Source organism: Malus domestica, chromosome 02, assembly GCF_042453785.1.
Source record: "Malus domestica chromosome 02, GDT2T_hap1".
NCBI lineage: Eukaryota > Viridiplantae > Streptophyta > Magnoliopsida > Rosales > Rosaceae > Malus > Malus domestica.
The window spans coordinates 19,512,079-19,527,631 of record NC_091662.1 but is presented as its reverse complement, the minus strand read 5'-3'; the positions used below and the strand labels follow the sequence as shown (position 1 = coordinate 19,527,631).

Genomic DNA, 15,553 nt, shown 5'->3' with positions numbered 1-15,553 from the left:
TTGATAGCAAGGGCGCGGATCGTAACCGGGTCAAAAGAAACCTGGCACGTTCCTCACCTTTTCTCTTCCCTCATTTCCCTCATTTCCTTCCCTTATGATTGGGTAGTTTCTTCCTCTCCCCTTTCCTGATTCGTTCATCTCCCCTCTGTGCTCTCTTCCTCCCATCTCTTCCGCTGCCATCAGGCATCCCTTCCTTCCCCCTTTTCGTCACACACACACACACACACACACACACGTCCTTTTAATTAGTATACAATAATATAATATAATTAGAAAAGTTATTTCTTCAAAATAGTTTCGGTTCATCACTCTAAATTCACTTCTGCTTGCACATACTCATTCGTATCGTCGAGTACCTCAGGAATACGCTAACAGAATATTTAGTATGTCTTGCAAAAAGATGTCCCCTTCTACTTACTATAAGTAAGATGCCTTAGATGGGACCAGTCTCCAGGGAAGGTTTTGATTCTTCACAGACAGGAGAGGGATAAGAGGGGCATTGTACTAACTTTGGGAAGGGATCCACTAAAAGGAATTCCTGCTCATTGACTCACTTTGGGAACTGATCACAATAAGGGTGATCTACATGTTAGTCAATGAAAGTCAAAACCTTCGTCTCTAAGGCATTTTCGTAATTTCACATTTTAAAATTTATAAATTAATAAAATTTGGGACAAGTTGTCACACTAGGCATATTCTCTTAATCTTTAATCCACAACAAAATCTCATAAAACTCCTGATAAGTAGCACATGGAGTAGTGGTTGCCATAGAACGCCATTTCTTTTTAGTACCCAATCTAAAGCGACGAAGCATCTCAACCGAATTAGCAGCAACCTCCGGATCATAGCGAGATAAATCAGTAAACCTCCTGTAGTAATCATTAGCTAACATCTTTCCCTGCTTTAGATGCGTGAATTCTTGATTCTTGTGATCTATATACTTTAGAGGAATGAATCTCTTCTGGAATAACTGCTTAAAAACTTCCTAATCAGCAGCTTCCTCTGGTGATAACTGATAAAACTCATGTCTCCACCAAGATGCGGGTTCTGGACCTAAAAACCAGGTAGTCTTCTCAACCCACCTATCAGGAGGAAGACTCCCCTAACTCTGCTTTACACGGAAAATCTTCTCAACATGATTGAGCCACCGCTCTGCTCCTTCATGTCCTTCATTACCCATGAAATGATTCAACTTCAGATTATACACAATCTCTAGAGGAGTCATTTGAGGAGGACAAAGTGAAGACTGAATAACATTAGCTATAGCTTCCCTTAATTGGGTAATATCAGGGAAACTAGGCTCAACTGAAGGACGTGGCTCTCTACGACGCGACATAGTTCTAACAGAAGACACCAAGATAATTAGAATATTCACAAGATATACAGAACTGCAAAACCTAGGCTATGATACCAAACTGACACACCCCGACCTAGATTGAGGCATGTTGATCGTCACGTAAGGGTGACGTAGCCATGTGCACAGTGTGGAAGCAATAATGATATACGGAAATGCGAATAAATAAAACCAAACTATCACGTGAGGGTGACGTAGCCATATGCACAGTGCGCAAACAATAATGATATACGGAAATGCGAATAAATAAAACCAAACCAACTAGAGCTCTAGATAAGTTAAGGTGCAAGACGAGAATAAGTGTGACTATACATAACCAGAACATAAGTAGCCTAAGTGCAGTCCAGCATGATGAATACTAATTATACAATACTAAAGATGGTCCTACATTAGTGATAATCTGTCAGAGCTACCGTGAATTCCTCATGAGCCACCAACAAGCACTCCTACCTAAAACTTAAAGGGGCGCACAACATAAAGTGTGAGTGGGCAAAAACAAAGCTTTTCAAAACCATTTCATTTATCAAAAGTTCTAACCCCTCGCCGTAAAACCTGTATAAATTCCTAGAAAATAGAATATATAGACATATCTTAAAACTATACTCATAATAGTGGAAATCATAGTATACCATACCATATATCTCAAAGTAACAAAATAAGTAACTCAAGTGAAATAATCTCATGAAATATAACATATAAGCCGGATCTACCTAAAGTGGCCTATACGGCTGAATCTATAGCTCAACAAGTATGCCTACACCCGAGTTGGAACCACCTAATGTGGTCTGTATGACAGGGCTGTGTGTAAATAAATACGCTCAAGTGCTACGATCACGTGACGACTGTGCGAATAATCGCTGGCCACCTACGAGTCAGAACCGCTTAAAGTGGTTTATACGACAGGACTATGCACCTAACTTGGATCCAAGGTGGGCGTATGGTGCAGGAGGTGAACATCACGTGAAAGATTGTGCCTCAACCATGGGCGGGAGAACTAACACCGAGGTGCAGGTTTATGAGCTCTCAACACATCTCACATGATCATCAATTCACAATAACAATCTACAACTCAAACAATCTACAACTCACCTGATACTTACCTGAGCATCCACCATGTCGAATCATGTATGTATATACCATACAATTTCATAGTCTAAGTATAAATCAATATGATGGCATTTCAAAACATAATTTCGTTTAAACACATTTTTTGGGAAAAACGCCAAGTATATATGTATATACTGAAAACCAAAAGCCCACTCACTAATATGTGGAAGGGTCGTAACCCCCGAGCCTTGCTTGACTACGCTCGTCCTTAGGATAGGTCTCACCTATATGCGAAACAACTATATACATGTTATTTAAAGCACATAACCAAAACTAGGTAATAACTTCTCATACATTGCTCAATTGGGGTGTTTGAATATACCAACGTGATCTACTCAACCCCACGAACATCCCCATATTTTTAGAAAAAAATTTCGATGTCCCACGCGCCGCCCACGTGCAGGCACGTGCCTGACACACTGACAGATTCCCTAACGGCGTTAGGGAACATTTTGCTAAATAAAAGCATATGCTGTTAAAGATACATGACACCGTTAGAATATTCCATCAAAGTTGACGGAATATTCGCCTTCTTCTCCGGCGAGTCACCAGATTCCGTCGCCGTCACCGTCTGTGTCACTGGAAATTGGAAAAAAATTTAAAGCTTCATATCTCTTCCATTTCTCAACCAAATTCGATGAAATTTTCATCAAAATGAAGCTTACAACGAGTAGAACACATTCTTACCACTTTGGGGGACCTAAAAACAATGGAAACTCGTCGAAAAAACTCGAGGAAACTGACCAAACCCTGCAACTATATAAACCCGAGTGTTCTTACATCAAAATCACTCCAAAATCGATCCAACGTGCTAGAAAAGCAAGAATAATACCTTATTAGGTCTCAAAACCACTTAAAACCTTCGCGATCACATTGGAGGAAAATCACCCCTCACCGGAGTTTGGGAAATTCAAGTTCTACAAGCTCTCACGACCAACTAAGGGTACGAATCGACTCCTGGGCTTGCAAGGAACATGAAAACCACCTTCACAGTCTCGATCTGTGCCTGCAAAGGTTGGTTTGAAATCTGTCCGTACAATTGTACGGAAATGGAAAAAGGTCCGAAAGGGAGGAGAGAGTCAACGGGAGTTTGTATATGGGTGTATGTGGTCCTAGTTGGGTCACCAACCAAACACAAACAAAATCCTAAGTTCTAATTGGGTCAAATTAGCTAGGAAAGAAATTAATTGGTCACTTTCCTTTGCCCACTAATACAAAACACAATCCAATGCTCAAGGGCAAAATGGTCATGTCACGCTATCGAGGATAAAATAATATACACATTCGGGATGGGCTGTCACACTATATCCTTAAAAGACCATGTTTTCAATACAAAAAAAATCGAAAAAATGAAATTCGGCAAGAAGAATAAAGTGTAAACGATAATCAACAGTTAAATAAAAATATAAGATTTATGGATTATGCGTGCCGGATTTCGGAGTTGACCTCATCACAAAGTTGTGAAGTTTGTCATTACAAGTGATTCTGTATTTTTCCTTACATTTTCACTTCTATATAATTATTATTAATTTTATAATTTTACCGTCAAATAAAAATACTATTCATGAGTGTTTAGAATGTTTTAAAAATCTAAACGACGATGTTACCATCGTCTACGCATGTAGGATGCAATCACAATCTAAGCTAAACGACAATGTAACAAACGAATCTCGCTTTTAAGAGGATAAAACATTTATGAGTGTGACTGTATGAGACAAACTAATAAACTTGTGGCTGTATGAGATAGACTAATAAACTTTGTTAAGTCGTTGACTCTAAAATTGAAAGTTTGTTTTTTTGCCTATAATAATATTATACTAGTTGATTTGGATTTTCGACAATGGGTCAAGTAAAATTTATTCCATTAATAATAATAAGAAACTCTAGTAATAAAAATAAATAAATAAAACTTAATTTTTTAAAACTTTTATAGAATAATAGTACAATAATACATATGTAATATACCATATATACGCAATGACTATTGTATTTTATAGAAAGTTTTTTTAGTAGTTTAACTTTAAAATCATTAAAATAATTTTTTTCTTAACGGGTCGAAACATGTTACACATGTTACCTAGAAGTAAACATGTTATTAATGGGTTCTTAATGAGTGATCCGATAATGACCCGATTATTTATCATGTTGACTCAAACTCATTATTTTCGTGTCGTGTTAACGAATCTATAAGAAACTGTCAGGTCTAATCACAAGTATACATATCAATTTAAATGGTTAGCATCTATATTATAAATTGGGTCTAGGAGTCTAAGATGATAAAAAAAAGGGGGGGGGAAACTAATGAAAAAGGGTTTGAAAACTTTGAATTTTAACGATAAGGCCAAAATAAAGGGTAAAGTGAATAGTGCAAGGATTGACATTTTAGTGTAAAAATGTGATTTTTTGTTAAAGTGAATAGTACCGGGAGCTTTTTGTTAAAGTTCCCTAAAAAAAAATTACATGAATTTAGAAGAAAACTGAAATAGGCGGTGGCACAACAAGTGGTAGTGGAGAGAGGTGGTGGTGATTGGTGGGGTATGGGATTGGGAAGGTTGTATAACCTGCTGCATGCACATCCATAGAGATAAGGACCTCTCCACCACCACTGCCCAGCCCGTCGGAGGGTCCCAAGGGGTCGACCACAGGTGTTTCTCTCAGCATCCAGAAGGTCCTAGGACCACTCAGGTTCCTATATGGATTCATCTCTGCCCGTAACACGGTAATCCCAATTTTCCTTTTTGTTAGTTTTTTTGCTTAACCAGTCCTAAATTACTCGATAAAATCATGTACACTTTAGGCTGACCTTAGACCTGATACTTATCAAAAGTTAAACTCAACTACACAAAAGATCATTTCTAACTACCCTTTTTTCGACTTGCTTTCTTACCATCGAAAGTATTAACTACTTCTTACACATGAATGATGCACAATTGATCTCATGTCATATTTCACATATATCACCAATGAAGAACACTCCAGCAACAGTTCCACAATCACGACAGATGAATATTCGAATGAAGCAATTGTACACATAACCAATTATCATCTAGCCACAACAAGTCAACCAATATAAAAAATAATATGGCACTTCACAAATTTAATAAAATAAATTTCCGTAAAAGTTTTGGACTTATATAATTCAAAATAATAGCCAATTAGAATATAAAAAATAAAATAATTAACTTATTATTAAGTAAAAATTATTAAAAAGTAGTAATACAACACTTAATGAAATCAATGTGTATTCAATACATAATAATCAGATAATTATTTTTAAAAATACAGACCTTCACAATCTACCCTCTTTAAAAAAAATTTCGTCCTCAAAAATCTGTAAGACGTTACTCACATAAGATAGTAGTTTAAGAAAACTAAGGCATATAGATTACCCTTCCATTTCAAGTGCATTGCAATTCTGTATTGCCGTCCAACTCTAGCATGTCTTCTCTTAATATATATAGAGTACAACAACTTAAAATTAACTAAATAATAAACGACAATTTTTTTTTTTGAACAATCGATATTATCTACACTACTGGGGATGGGGGGGGGTGGGTTAGCCTCACAATGGGCTATCAATAATGTGGTTCAAATTTGCCTTTGGTGATAATTGAACCTAAGACCTCTCACTTACAAGTAAAGATGAAGACCACTTCACCGTAGTACTAAGTGGCAAATATTGCATACATGCATTGTTTTAATAATGGTCCAATATTGCCACTTAATACTATGATCTAATGGTATTCCTCTTCACTTGTAAGTGAGAGGTCTTAAATTCGATTCATGCAAAGGGCTTTTGAATCACATTATTGCTAGCACATCCCCATTGTGAGGCTAAACGCACTCCCTCCTTAGTGTAGGTACTATCATTTGGTCAAGAAAAAAAAATAATGGTTCAATATTTGGTTAATGATTCCATGGCATTTAATTTAGTTTAGTCAAATTTACTATGGTAAAATTATGTTCCTCTTGAGTTGTGGAAGCTCACCTCACTATTATTATGTAGGTTTACGAATTAGACAATCAAAATGATAGACATGATAAAATCGACATATACGTGAGGCTAAAATTTGTATTTATTTATTTTAATTTTGTAAAGAATTCTTTGATTCTTTTCGTAAGAGGAATTTATTCTTCACCCTATATTTTATTTATTTACGTTTTTATTTTTACTTTTTCACCTTCTCAGGTCTGGACCCATGATACATTGTTGTTGTGCGAGTATAAATTTATTGTCGACTACACTTGTAACAACCAAATTTGTAAAGAAAAAATAAATAAATAAAAAGGTAAATGGCCCAAAATGAAGGATTACTTTGCAGTTGGTTGCCATGCATCTTTGTGCCCCTCCATTTACAAATGAAACACACTAGGGGTGGGCACGGACCGGGCCGGGCGCAAACTTGTAGGAATCGGACTCGACCCGTTTTAAAATGCAACGGGCCGGGCCGAGCCGGGTATATGAATTTTGAGATTTGGAACCGGACCTAACCCGGCCCGTTTTAAACTGGCCGATTCGGGCCGAGTCCACGGGTCCAATTTACTTTTTTTTTTTTTTAAAGAATAGGTTGTTTGGATTGTGTATAGAAAATCTGTATCATCTACTTTGTTGCCTGAGTACAGACTATTGCATTAAAAGATAAATTACAGGCTAACTTAGCGACTACATAAATCATTTGAACATATAGAATAATGAGAAAGGCTCTGCTGTTAGTACAAGGCGTTCGCAGCCTTCTCCCTATTCTCAGAGGGGTGATTACATATTTCCCTGCCAATAGTTACAAATAAAAGCTTATAAAGAGGAATTTACATTCAAATCCAATTTGCATGAAATGGTCATAGTTAAAACTTAAAAGGGATTTTGAATACCTACTCCTGATCATATTGCATCTCAACGTCAAATTGGGGATTTCGAATCAATTAAATTTCAGAACTTGAATCAAGTGGACTTGCATATTATCAGAGATTGTTGGTCCACAATGAAACTAAATGCAGCTGTGTAACTTAATTGACTGGAATTACAAAATTCTCCTCTAAATTTTCTCATCGACCAACAATTATCTAATTACATTACTTGGATTTACAGAAACGTTCCACCAATCAACCAAACATAATCTAAATAAAAATACCAAAATCTGAAACAGAATATTCAAATATATACAAGTTTGAAACTATCACAGGACACACATATATTCAAATTCAATTTAATTCAACAGAAGATTCAAATTCAATTCACCTAAAGATTTGAAATTCGAACAGAACAGAGGTCAAGATTCAAGAACCCAACAAAATCCCTAAATCTAGTGCACCACTAATATCTCTCGTTCGAGCACAACAATTTTGGTTATGTTAATCAGAGCATCAGCATGTGGGGCTTTCATTCGGTAATCCTATGAAGGCAAATTTATGAACCTTCCAATTCATATAAGGCAAATTTATAGATTCGGTTTGGGGTTTTCTTGAAATCCCATATGATTACTGAATGCAGAGACTCAGAGATTGCAGAGTCAAAAAGGGCATATATCTAGAAAACCCTAAATCCCTAAATCTAAAAAATTATTATAGAGAATCAGAGATTGCAGAATGCAAAGATTCCAAAGAGTAAAGATTTAAGAAATTATACTACCTTAATTTGGGAGGACATGAGATGAAGGTGGTTGATTTCGATTTGCAGGATGATGGTGGTGTTCTAGATGGCGATGATGGGGTAGTTGCGATTGGGACGAGACGACGGTGATGTGGTTGGTGATGGTGGTCGTACCTCGCAAGTCGCCAGAGAGAGAGACAGAGACGGAGAATTGGCGATGGCTGCTGTCGAGGAGGAGAGGAAGGTTTCCGTCTGAGATGAGACTCGGTAAGGAAAAAAATCCAATCGAATGGTGGAGAAGTGTGGAGGTGTGAATAATCCCACGCTATAAACGGTTCGGGCCGGGGGCCCGTTACTCTTGATATTTGGATCCGCCCCGCCCTGTCAATTCCTCCACCCCGCCCTGCCTCGCCCCGTTTCTTCTACAAAATATTTAGACCCGCCCCGAACCTGTCCCGAACCGCGAGGACCCGCCCCGACCCGCGGGTCCAGGATCCGTTTGCCCACCCCTAAAACACACACATGGTCCCCTTGCTCACCTGTTTGTTGGCCTCTAATCAATGTAGTTTGAAAATATTCAAATGAAATGACCAAGTACTGAAATGGAATTGGCAATTAGGTTAGAATCTTTTAGCAAGTTAGGTCAGGTGAAAAGAATTCACACTGTTCTTTCTTTCTCAATGTCCAAACCATCCGAATATTCTATACAAATTTCGTGAATGACAAGTTTGATATTAATTGTATTAATGGTCCCTCAACTTTAATCTAACTGGAAAAATGGTCCCTCAGCTTTAACTCAGTTAGAGCAATGATCCTTTCAACATAACTCATTTTGACAGAATTCCGACAAAGTTAATGAAGAGGATCATAGCTACATGTTTTGATGAGATAAGGGACCAATGGTATTGGATTTTTAGTTGAGATGACCATTGCTCCAATTTGATTAAAATTGAGGGACTATTGCTACAATTTACTTGATTTTTAACAACAAAGTTTTGATACATGAATGCCGCCAGAAATGCCAGGTTGCTTAGATAAACTAAATATCACTAACAGTCTAACACACAACAAAATAAAACCAAGAACTCTCACACATGTAGAGACCGCACAACAAACTATTATCATATGTAGAAGTATACGTAGTCACGTTAGAATGAATGTGCTCCCTCTTATGCACGACTTTCATTTCCCGATTTTATGTTAACTACATTTTGTTTAAATTCAGTTGTCGATATTATTAAAACCCGCGACGATTCAACTTTACAATTGTTGATGTGTAGACATGGTTGTTGATATGCCGATCGCATCTAAAATTGCAATTTAACCTTAAATTTGACACTCCAATAATTTTATTTTTTTTAACAAATAACATTATCTACACTAATGTGGTTCACAATGAGCTAGTAATAATGCGGAGATGGGAGATGGGTGAGCTTAGCCTCACAATGAGCTAGTAATAATGTGGTTCAAATTCGTCTTTGGCAATAACCGATCTTAATACCTATCACATTCCAACAAAATTGTTAAATGCTACTTTATTTCATCCTTAAATAGATACTAATGTTGTGGCATGTGAAGATGGCAAAGTCTTTAATAGTTCAGACTACTAGTAGTTTAGCATTGTACCTATTAGATCAGCAAATAAATAATAAATTATTTTCTCAATTTAATTATGACCGTTTATTTTTCGTACTACCGAATAGTTTGGATTGTTGAAGAAAAATTGATTTGATAAGGCAATACTTGTCATGCTAAGTTTAAAATTGGAAGATATGGCCGCTTAGTACTACAGTTTGGTAGTATTTATCTTCACTTGTAAATGAGATATCTTAGGTTGAATTCTCACCAAAGAAAAATTGAGATATCTTAGGTTCGATTCTCACAAAAAAAAATTTCATATTCCTCGTAGTATAAATAATAAGAAAAACTAATGAAAATGACTTGAAAATTTTGAGTTTTACCGATAAGGACAAAAGAAAGGGTGAAGTAAATAGTACCATGATTGAATTTTTAGTGTAAAAATGTGATTTTTAATTAAAATGAACAGTATCGAGAGTTTTTCGTTAAAGTTCCTTAAATAATATCGTTGTTGGAAAAATATTGGAGGATATGAACTTAGATATTGGTTTGGGCCAAAGCATTGCAAACCTGAAAGAAATTCAAGCTGGTATCCAACGACCTCCCATAAATCCAAAATATAGGCCTATTGGGCCCTGCCCAACCACCGAATCGAAGAGAAGACGAAAGCGAGAAAATGTAACGTACGTGCGGGTCCCACTCAACAGAAAACCCGGATGACGTGTCGACAGGCGGGGATTCCACTGCTGCCAGACAAGCAGGCGCCCTGGCCCAGCTGAGAGGCGCGTGGAGTAAATCCCCAGCGAAGGACTGGCCGACCCGCCTATTGGAGCGTGACGAACACGCGCAATGGGTTTTAAGCGGCCCGAGAAGCGGAAGAGAAAGTTGGTCTGAAAATTTCGGGCTGCGGACACTGAAAAAGTCTGAAACAGAGAGGCAGGGATTGTCAGTGACTCAGTGCTCTCTCTGACAACCCGCTTTAAACAAAACAAAGCAAATATATTTGTATACATATAATATATATATATATATATATATATATATATATAAAGATTTCATTCACTCAGTTCATCAAATTTGTGTTGAAAATTTGAGAATCGAGTTAGGAACTGAATTGGGTTTTTGTCTGTGAATCTGTTGAATGTGTTTGCGAAAATGGAGGATGGAATTATGAGGAGAGAGAAAGAGGAGAGAGAAGAGGTGAAACTTGGACTTGGTATTGGGGTTGGTTGTAATTATGGTGATCAGAACGGGAAGAAGAAGAAGATGAAGTGTGGTGGCGGTGGTGGTGGTGTTGGTGGTGGTTGTGGTGGTGGGTTTACGGCTGTGCAGCTGCATGAGCTGGAGGAACAAGCGCTTATCTATAAGCACTTAGCTGCCGGGGTACCAGTGCCGGTTCAGCTTTTGGTTCCAATATGGAACAGTGTGGCTGCCTCTTTTGGCTCCTCAAATGCTGCTGCTATCTATCAGCACTTCCCCACCTGTAAGTCAAATTCTTGCCTTTTCCTTGATGGGATTTCAATTTTTTACCGAACGGTCTTTTTTTTTTTTTGGTGGTTATTTTGTTTGCTTTTTGGTGGTTGTTATGAGAAATTTGAACTGGGTTCTAATGTTTTTGTTTCATTGACTATCGGGAAACTGGCTAAAATGATCGGAAATCAAATCTCAATTGCAATATCGACAACATATCCATTAAATATTGAAAACATAACGATTAAACGATTGACATGCTTTTCTGTTAGTTTTACTGCAAAATATTTTTCCCTCCTTGAAGGTGGTTCTGTGTATTGGAATTCGAATCTATCACTTCATCCACCGATAGACAGTTTAGATTTTCAAATAATGGGGTCATAATATCAACAAAAAAGCTTGCCATTTTGTCGAGCACCTAGTAGGCACTTGTCAACATATGCCGGAAGTTTATGCCAACATATGTTGACAACTACTATTACTTGTAGAGGCTTGTTGAGGGTGGATGCAGGGTACTGTGGAGTAATGTTGAAGACTGCCAAGGTTTTTCAACTAAAATATTTCATAAAAGAAGTGAGAAAAGAAAGACAAATATGATAAAAGAAAATTGAAGAAGTAGGAAGAGGTTGTTGTAATTTAGTTTGCCTTGGCTATTTATAGGGGTCAAAAACACTATACAAACAAATATACATGGGGTTTTTGAAGTTACTGGGGTCAAGGACAACCAATGACCCCATGCTGGCTCTGCCACTGCTGATAGATAATGTGTTTTGTTGACGTGGTTTGCGGAAATGAGTTTGAATATATTCGATTATTGTCATATGAAGTATTTGTTTTTGTGAACTTCCCTCCCGAAAGATGGTTTTGTACTGTGTGCTACAATTCAAATTTTTTGCTGGGACGGGTAATTCGAGGCATCGCTTCATACATTGATAATGTGAGTTTGTTGACAGGGTTCAAGGAATTGAACTTGAAAATAATAAGAACTATGTCATTTGAAATGATTGTTTCTGCGAACTTATATCAAGTAATCTGATTTTCGAGAAGGATTTTTCTCAGTTGATTGGTTTTTTTGTTTATTTGGATTGATTGTTTCAGTTATAGGATTCAATCCTGTGGGGGGCTTTGACTATCGAAGTAAAATGGATCCTGAGCCGGGAAGGTGCAGAAGAACAGATGGAAAGAAATGGAGGTGTAGTAAGAGTGTAGTTCCTGGTCAGAAATACTGTCAGCAACACATGCACAGAGGCTGCCAGCGTTCAAGAAAGCATGTGGAAACTTCTGAAACGTCTTCTCCTTCCAGCGCAAAACAACCCAAGAATACAGATGCTGAGTTGTGCAGTTCAAAGACAAACCTTCGGATTTCAACTCCGAATGGCCTTCATCTTAAGGCCCAATCCTCGGATAATATTGGTGTCAGCCAAGGTACAACCAATGCCTCCAGTGGCTATCAAGAATGTAAGACAAACATCCGATCTGTTACAACTACATCCGTTGCCATGATACCTGCCAATAGAACTGCTACATCCCCTGCTTCTGCAGTCACTATTGCACATGCTGGACCAACCGCTGCCACCAACAGCAGTAGCAACAAAAATAGCATCAGCATTGGTGTAAAAGAATATAGTAGCAACCATGCTGGTGACAATTGCATGATCAGAGGAAGCAGCCTCAACAGAAATAGCACCATTGTTGGTAGTACTATATCACCAGGATTGGGCTTCTCCCCGAAGAGCGTTCTTCAGGGTAGACAAATGAGTAAGATCAAACCATTGCGCTAAAACATGTTTTTATTCTCACCTGCTATATATATGTGTGTGTGTGTATTATTAAGGATAACTGTTGGTTTTGAGAAACTTTCTACACAACAATGTTTGAGTTTGGTTTAGATGTGACTTCTTAATGAAAGAGGCCAACAGTGCACCAGAATTGAAATCACGTAGGAAAATTATGTCCTGTAAAAAAGATGACATAATGGTTTTAGTTACTAAAATACTTCTCTAGGTTTTCTTTCTAATCAACTGGAGTATCTGTGTATTTATTTCAGTTTTCAACTGTTTTCAGCTTTTCTAATTTCCAATGGCGTATGCTTCAACAATAGTAGCGGGACAGAGCTTGAACCAAGGAGGTGTAGGAGAACGGATGGAAAGAAGTGGCGCTGCAGAAGGGATGTTCTTCCTGACCAGAAGTATTGTGGTCTGCATGTCCACAGAGGAGCAAAGAGGCAAACGAAAGACTCCCAGCCAATTGGTGTTCCTTCTAGTTCAGTTGCTTCCATGAACACTGCTCAGATCTCTCAGACGACATCCACTACCAAAAAAACTGATCGTGCAATCCCCAATACAAATCTCAGCATGTCCATCCCAGCAAGGCCCCCACCGATGCAAAATGATGAAAAAAGCAATTCAAGCGGAGATAGTGACACGACCATTACAGACACCAGCCTTGCTGCTTACGAGGGTAGTTATGTTTCATCATAAATAGCTACACTTTCCATCACTCTGAAGTATCCGAAATTTTGAATTCTGTGTGTCTCCCGCAACCAGTATCCTCAGGAAAATATCAACAGAAGAAAAATGAAGTCTCTCTCTAGGGCATAAGAAATGCTGTGTGTTCTGAGAGGAAAATAGTAATTCAGATTTCCTGGTATCTGATCGTTTTTTCTCCTCCGAAGAAAGATATGAAAGTGTATTTCTTGTTAGTTTTCGGAGACCGCAAATGAGGGTTGATTTGCATGTAATTTGTTCATCGAAAGGTCGACCTTCTCTCTTGTAATCTTGTACAATGTATGCCAAATTAATGTTGTGTTATGATGTTTCTTAACTTTGTATTAGCATAGATGAGCAGCCTGCCAACTTAGATAAACATGCTTTCAAGTGCCATTGAAACATCAAAAAACCACTTTCTGTTAAAAGGGCTTTTCTGTCTAAAGGGCTTTTATCATAAACACTTCGAAATTTTATGAAACTTTTATGATAGTGTTTGACAGATAAAGTTAAAAGGGTTTCTGGGTAGTTACAAGGAAAATACTTGGATTTTTGTTAAATTTTTTGATGTTATCTAATGAAAGCGCTTCTCGTAAAAGTTGTTTCTTGAGAAGCATTTCCAAACGATCCTAATTATTCTGCTCGCATGACAGTGGTGGAAACGTGGAAGGAAGATATCGGGCAGCTTTACAATGAAACGATTCAGTGGAGGGGACCCTAATACTTCCATGCTCAACTCCAGAAGCAGACACATTCAAGCTCATAGTTGTTTATGGCAAACCCTACCTGCTAAGACTAATCAACTCCGCAGCGCAACAGATTCTGTTTTTCGCCATTGCCAATCATGTCGTTGCAGTTGTGGGCTCAGCTGCTAGCTGCACCAAGCCATTTTCAACAGATTGTGCGACCATATCTCCCGGCCAAATCATTTGCCTCTTGTTATATGCCGACCAGAGGCCAGAACAACAACTACATGATTGCTGAAGCCTACGTTGGTGGTGCTGGAATGCCATACTCCAATACAACGGAAATTCTAACTCCGCCGTTACTTCCTTCCCGTAACAACACTAACACATCGGTTCACTTTACTAGTAAACTCGACATAAAAACACCCTGTTGACGTGCTGCTCAAGATATCAACTTTTTTTTTTTTTACACCGAATAATTCATGTTCCAGGCCTACTGGGACGCGTCTTGCCGCCATTGTCAACAAAATTATCTTTGTCAACCTCAGCATTGACATACTGCAAGCTTATTTCTACCATGTCAATGGGGGCAATTGGAACTGGCCGTCCAAAATTCCCAGCCCTCGCTGTTTTATTTTACGGCTCAGGACTTGCCGTTGAACCTACAGACACGGAAGCAGGAGACGGAGGTGAGATATTCAACGGTGGAGATTGTGTTTCAGGGGACAAATTTGGTGGCAGGGGTCCGGGGATGAGCATCCAATGCAAGGACAAGGACCCTTTGACATATAATCTTGTTGATCCTCCTCTTTAGAACACCTTTGCCGTCCTTGTAAATGGTTGGACTACCATTAGATTCAAGGCAGACAATCCAGGTAAGTAATTAAGACGTTCATCTTCCTCTATTAACTATATTAATTAAGAGGCCGTAGATAACCATTTCAGATTTTAGTTTCCGTTTTCACACTAAAAATGAAATGGTTATCAAACAATGGAGCTACGATAAGCCGAGACGGAGCTGGGATTGGCGTCGGTCTCTGATAATGTTGCGGCCAGTGCTAGCATGAACAACGGAGCTACGATAAGCCGAAACGGAGAGACGTTTTTCATCAGATAAATGCTTGTTTGCGCTCCTTCCTGTGTTTCTTCTTCCTTTCTCGCGGCATTGAATCTTTCGCTTTTTCATTAGGAGGTCAACGATTAGGTTCGGTATGCACATATCTCATTCATTGTGAATAACGTATCTTCATTACATGAATTATGTAATTGGGACGGTTAAATTTTT

The 15,553-nt window shown here is 38.2% G+C and overlaps 1 protein-coding gene across 1 annotated transcript; it reads left to right on the top strand.

Annotated features, from left to right (window-relative positions):
* Positions 1-10,513: 10,513 nt before the first annotated feature.
* LOC103406262 (growth-regulating factor 9) lies at positions 10,514-13,919 on the top strand. Its single transcript, XM_029092959.2, has 3 exons — positions 10,514-11,109; positions 12,195-12,854; positions 13,161-13,919. Exons 1-3 carry the CDS (start codon positions 10,782-10,784, stop codon positions 13,574-13,576), a joined length of 1,404 nt encoding a protein of 467 aa, XP_028948792.1. The 5' UTR covers positions 10,514-10,781; the 3' UTR covers positions 13,577-13,919.
* The last annotated feature ends 1,634 nt before the right edge of the window (positions 13,920-15,553 follow it).

Coding starts and splice junctions, on each gene's coding strand:
- LOC103406262 (XM_029092959.2), top strand. CDS start 10,782: ATGGAGGATGGAATTATGAGGAGAGAGAAAGAGGAGAGAGAAGAGGTG. Junction 11,110..12,194: donor CTATCAGCACTTCCCCACCT/GTAAGTCAAATT, acceptor TGATTGTTTCAG/TTATAGGATTCAATCCTGTG. Junction 12,855..13,160: donor TCTTCAGGGTAGACAAATGA/GTAAGATCAAAC, acceptor AACTGTTTTCAG/CTTTTCTAATTTCCAATGGC.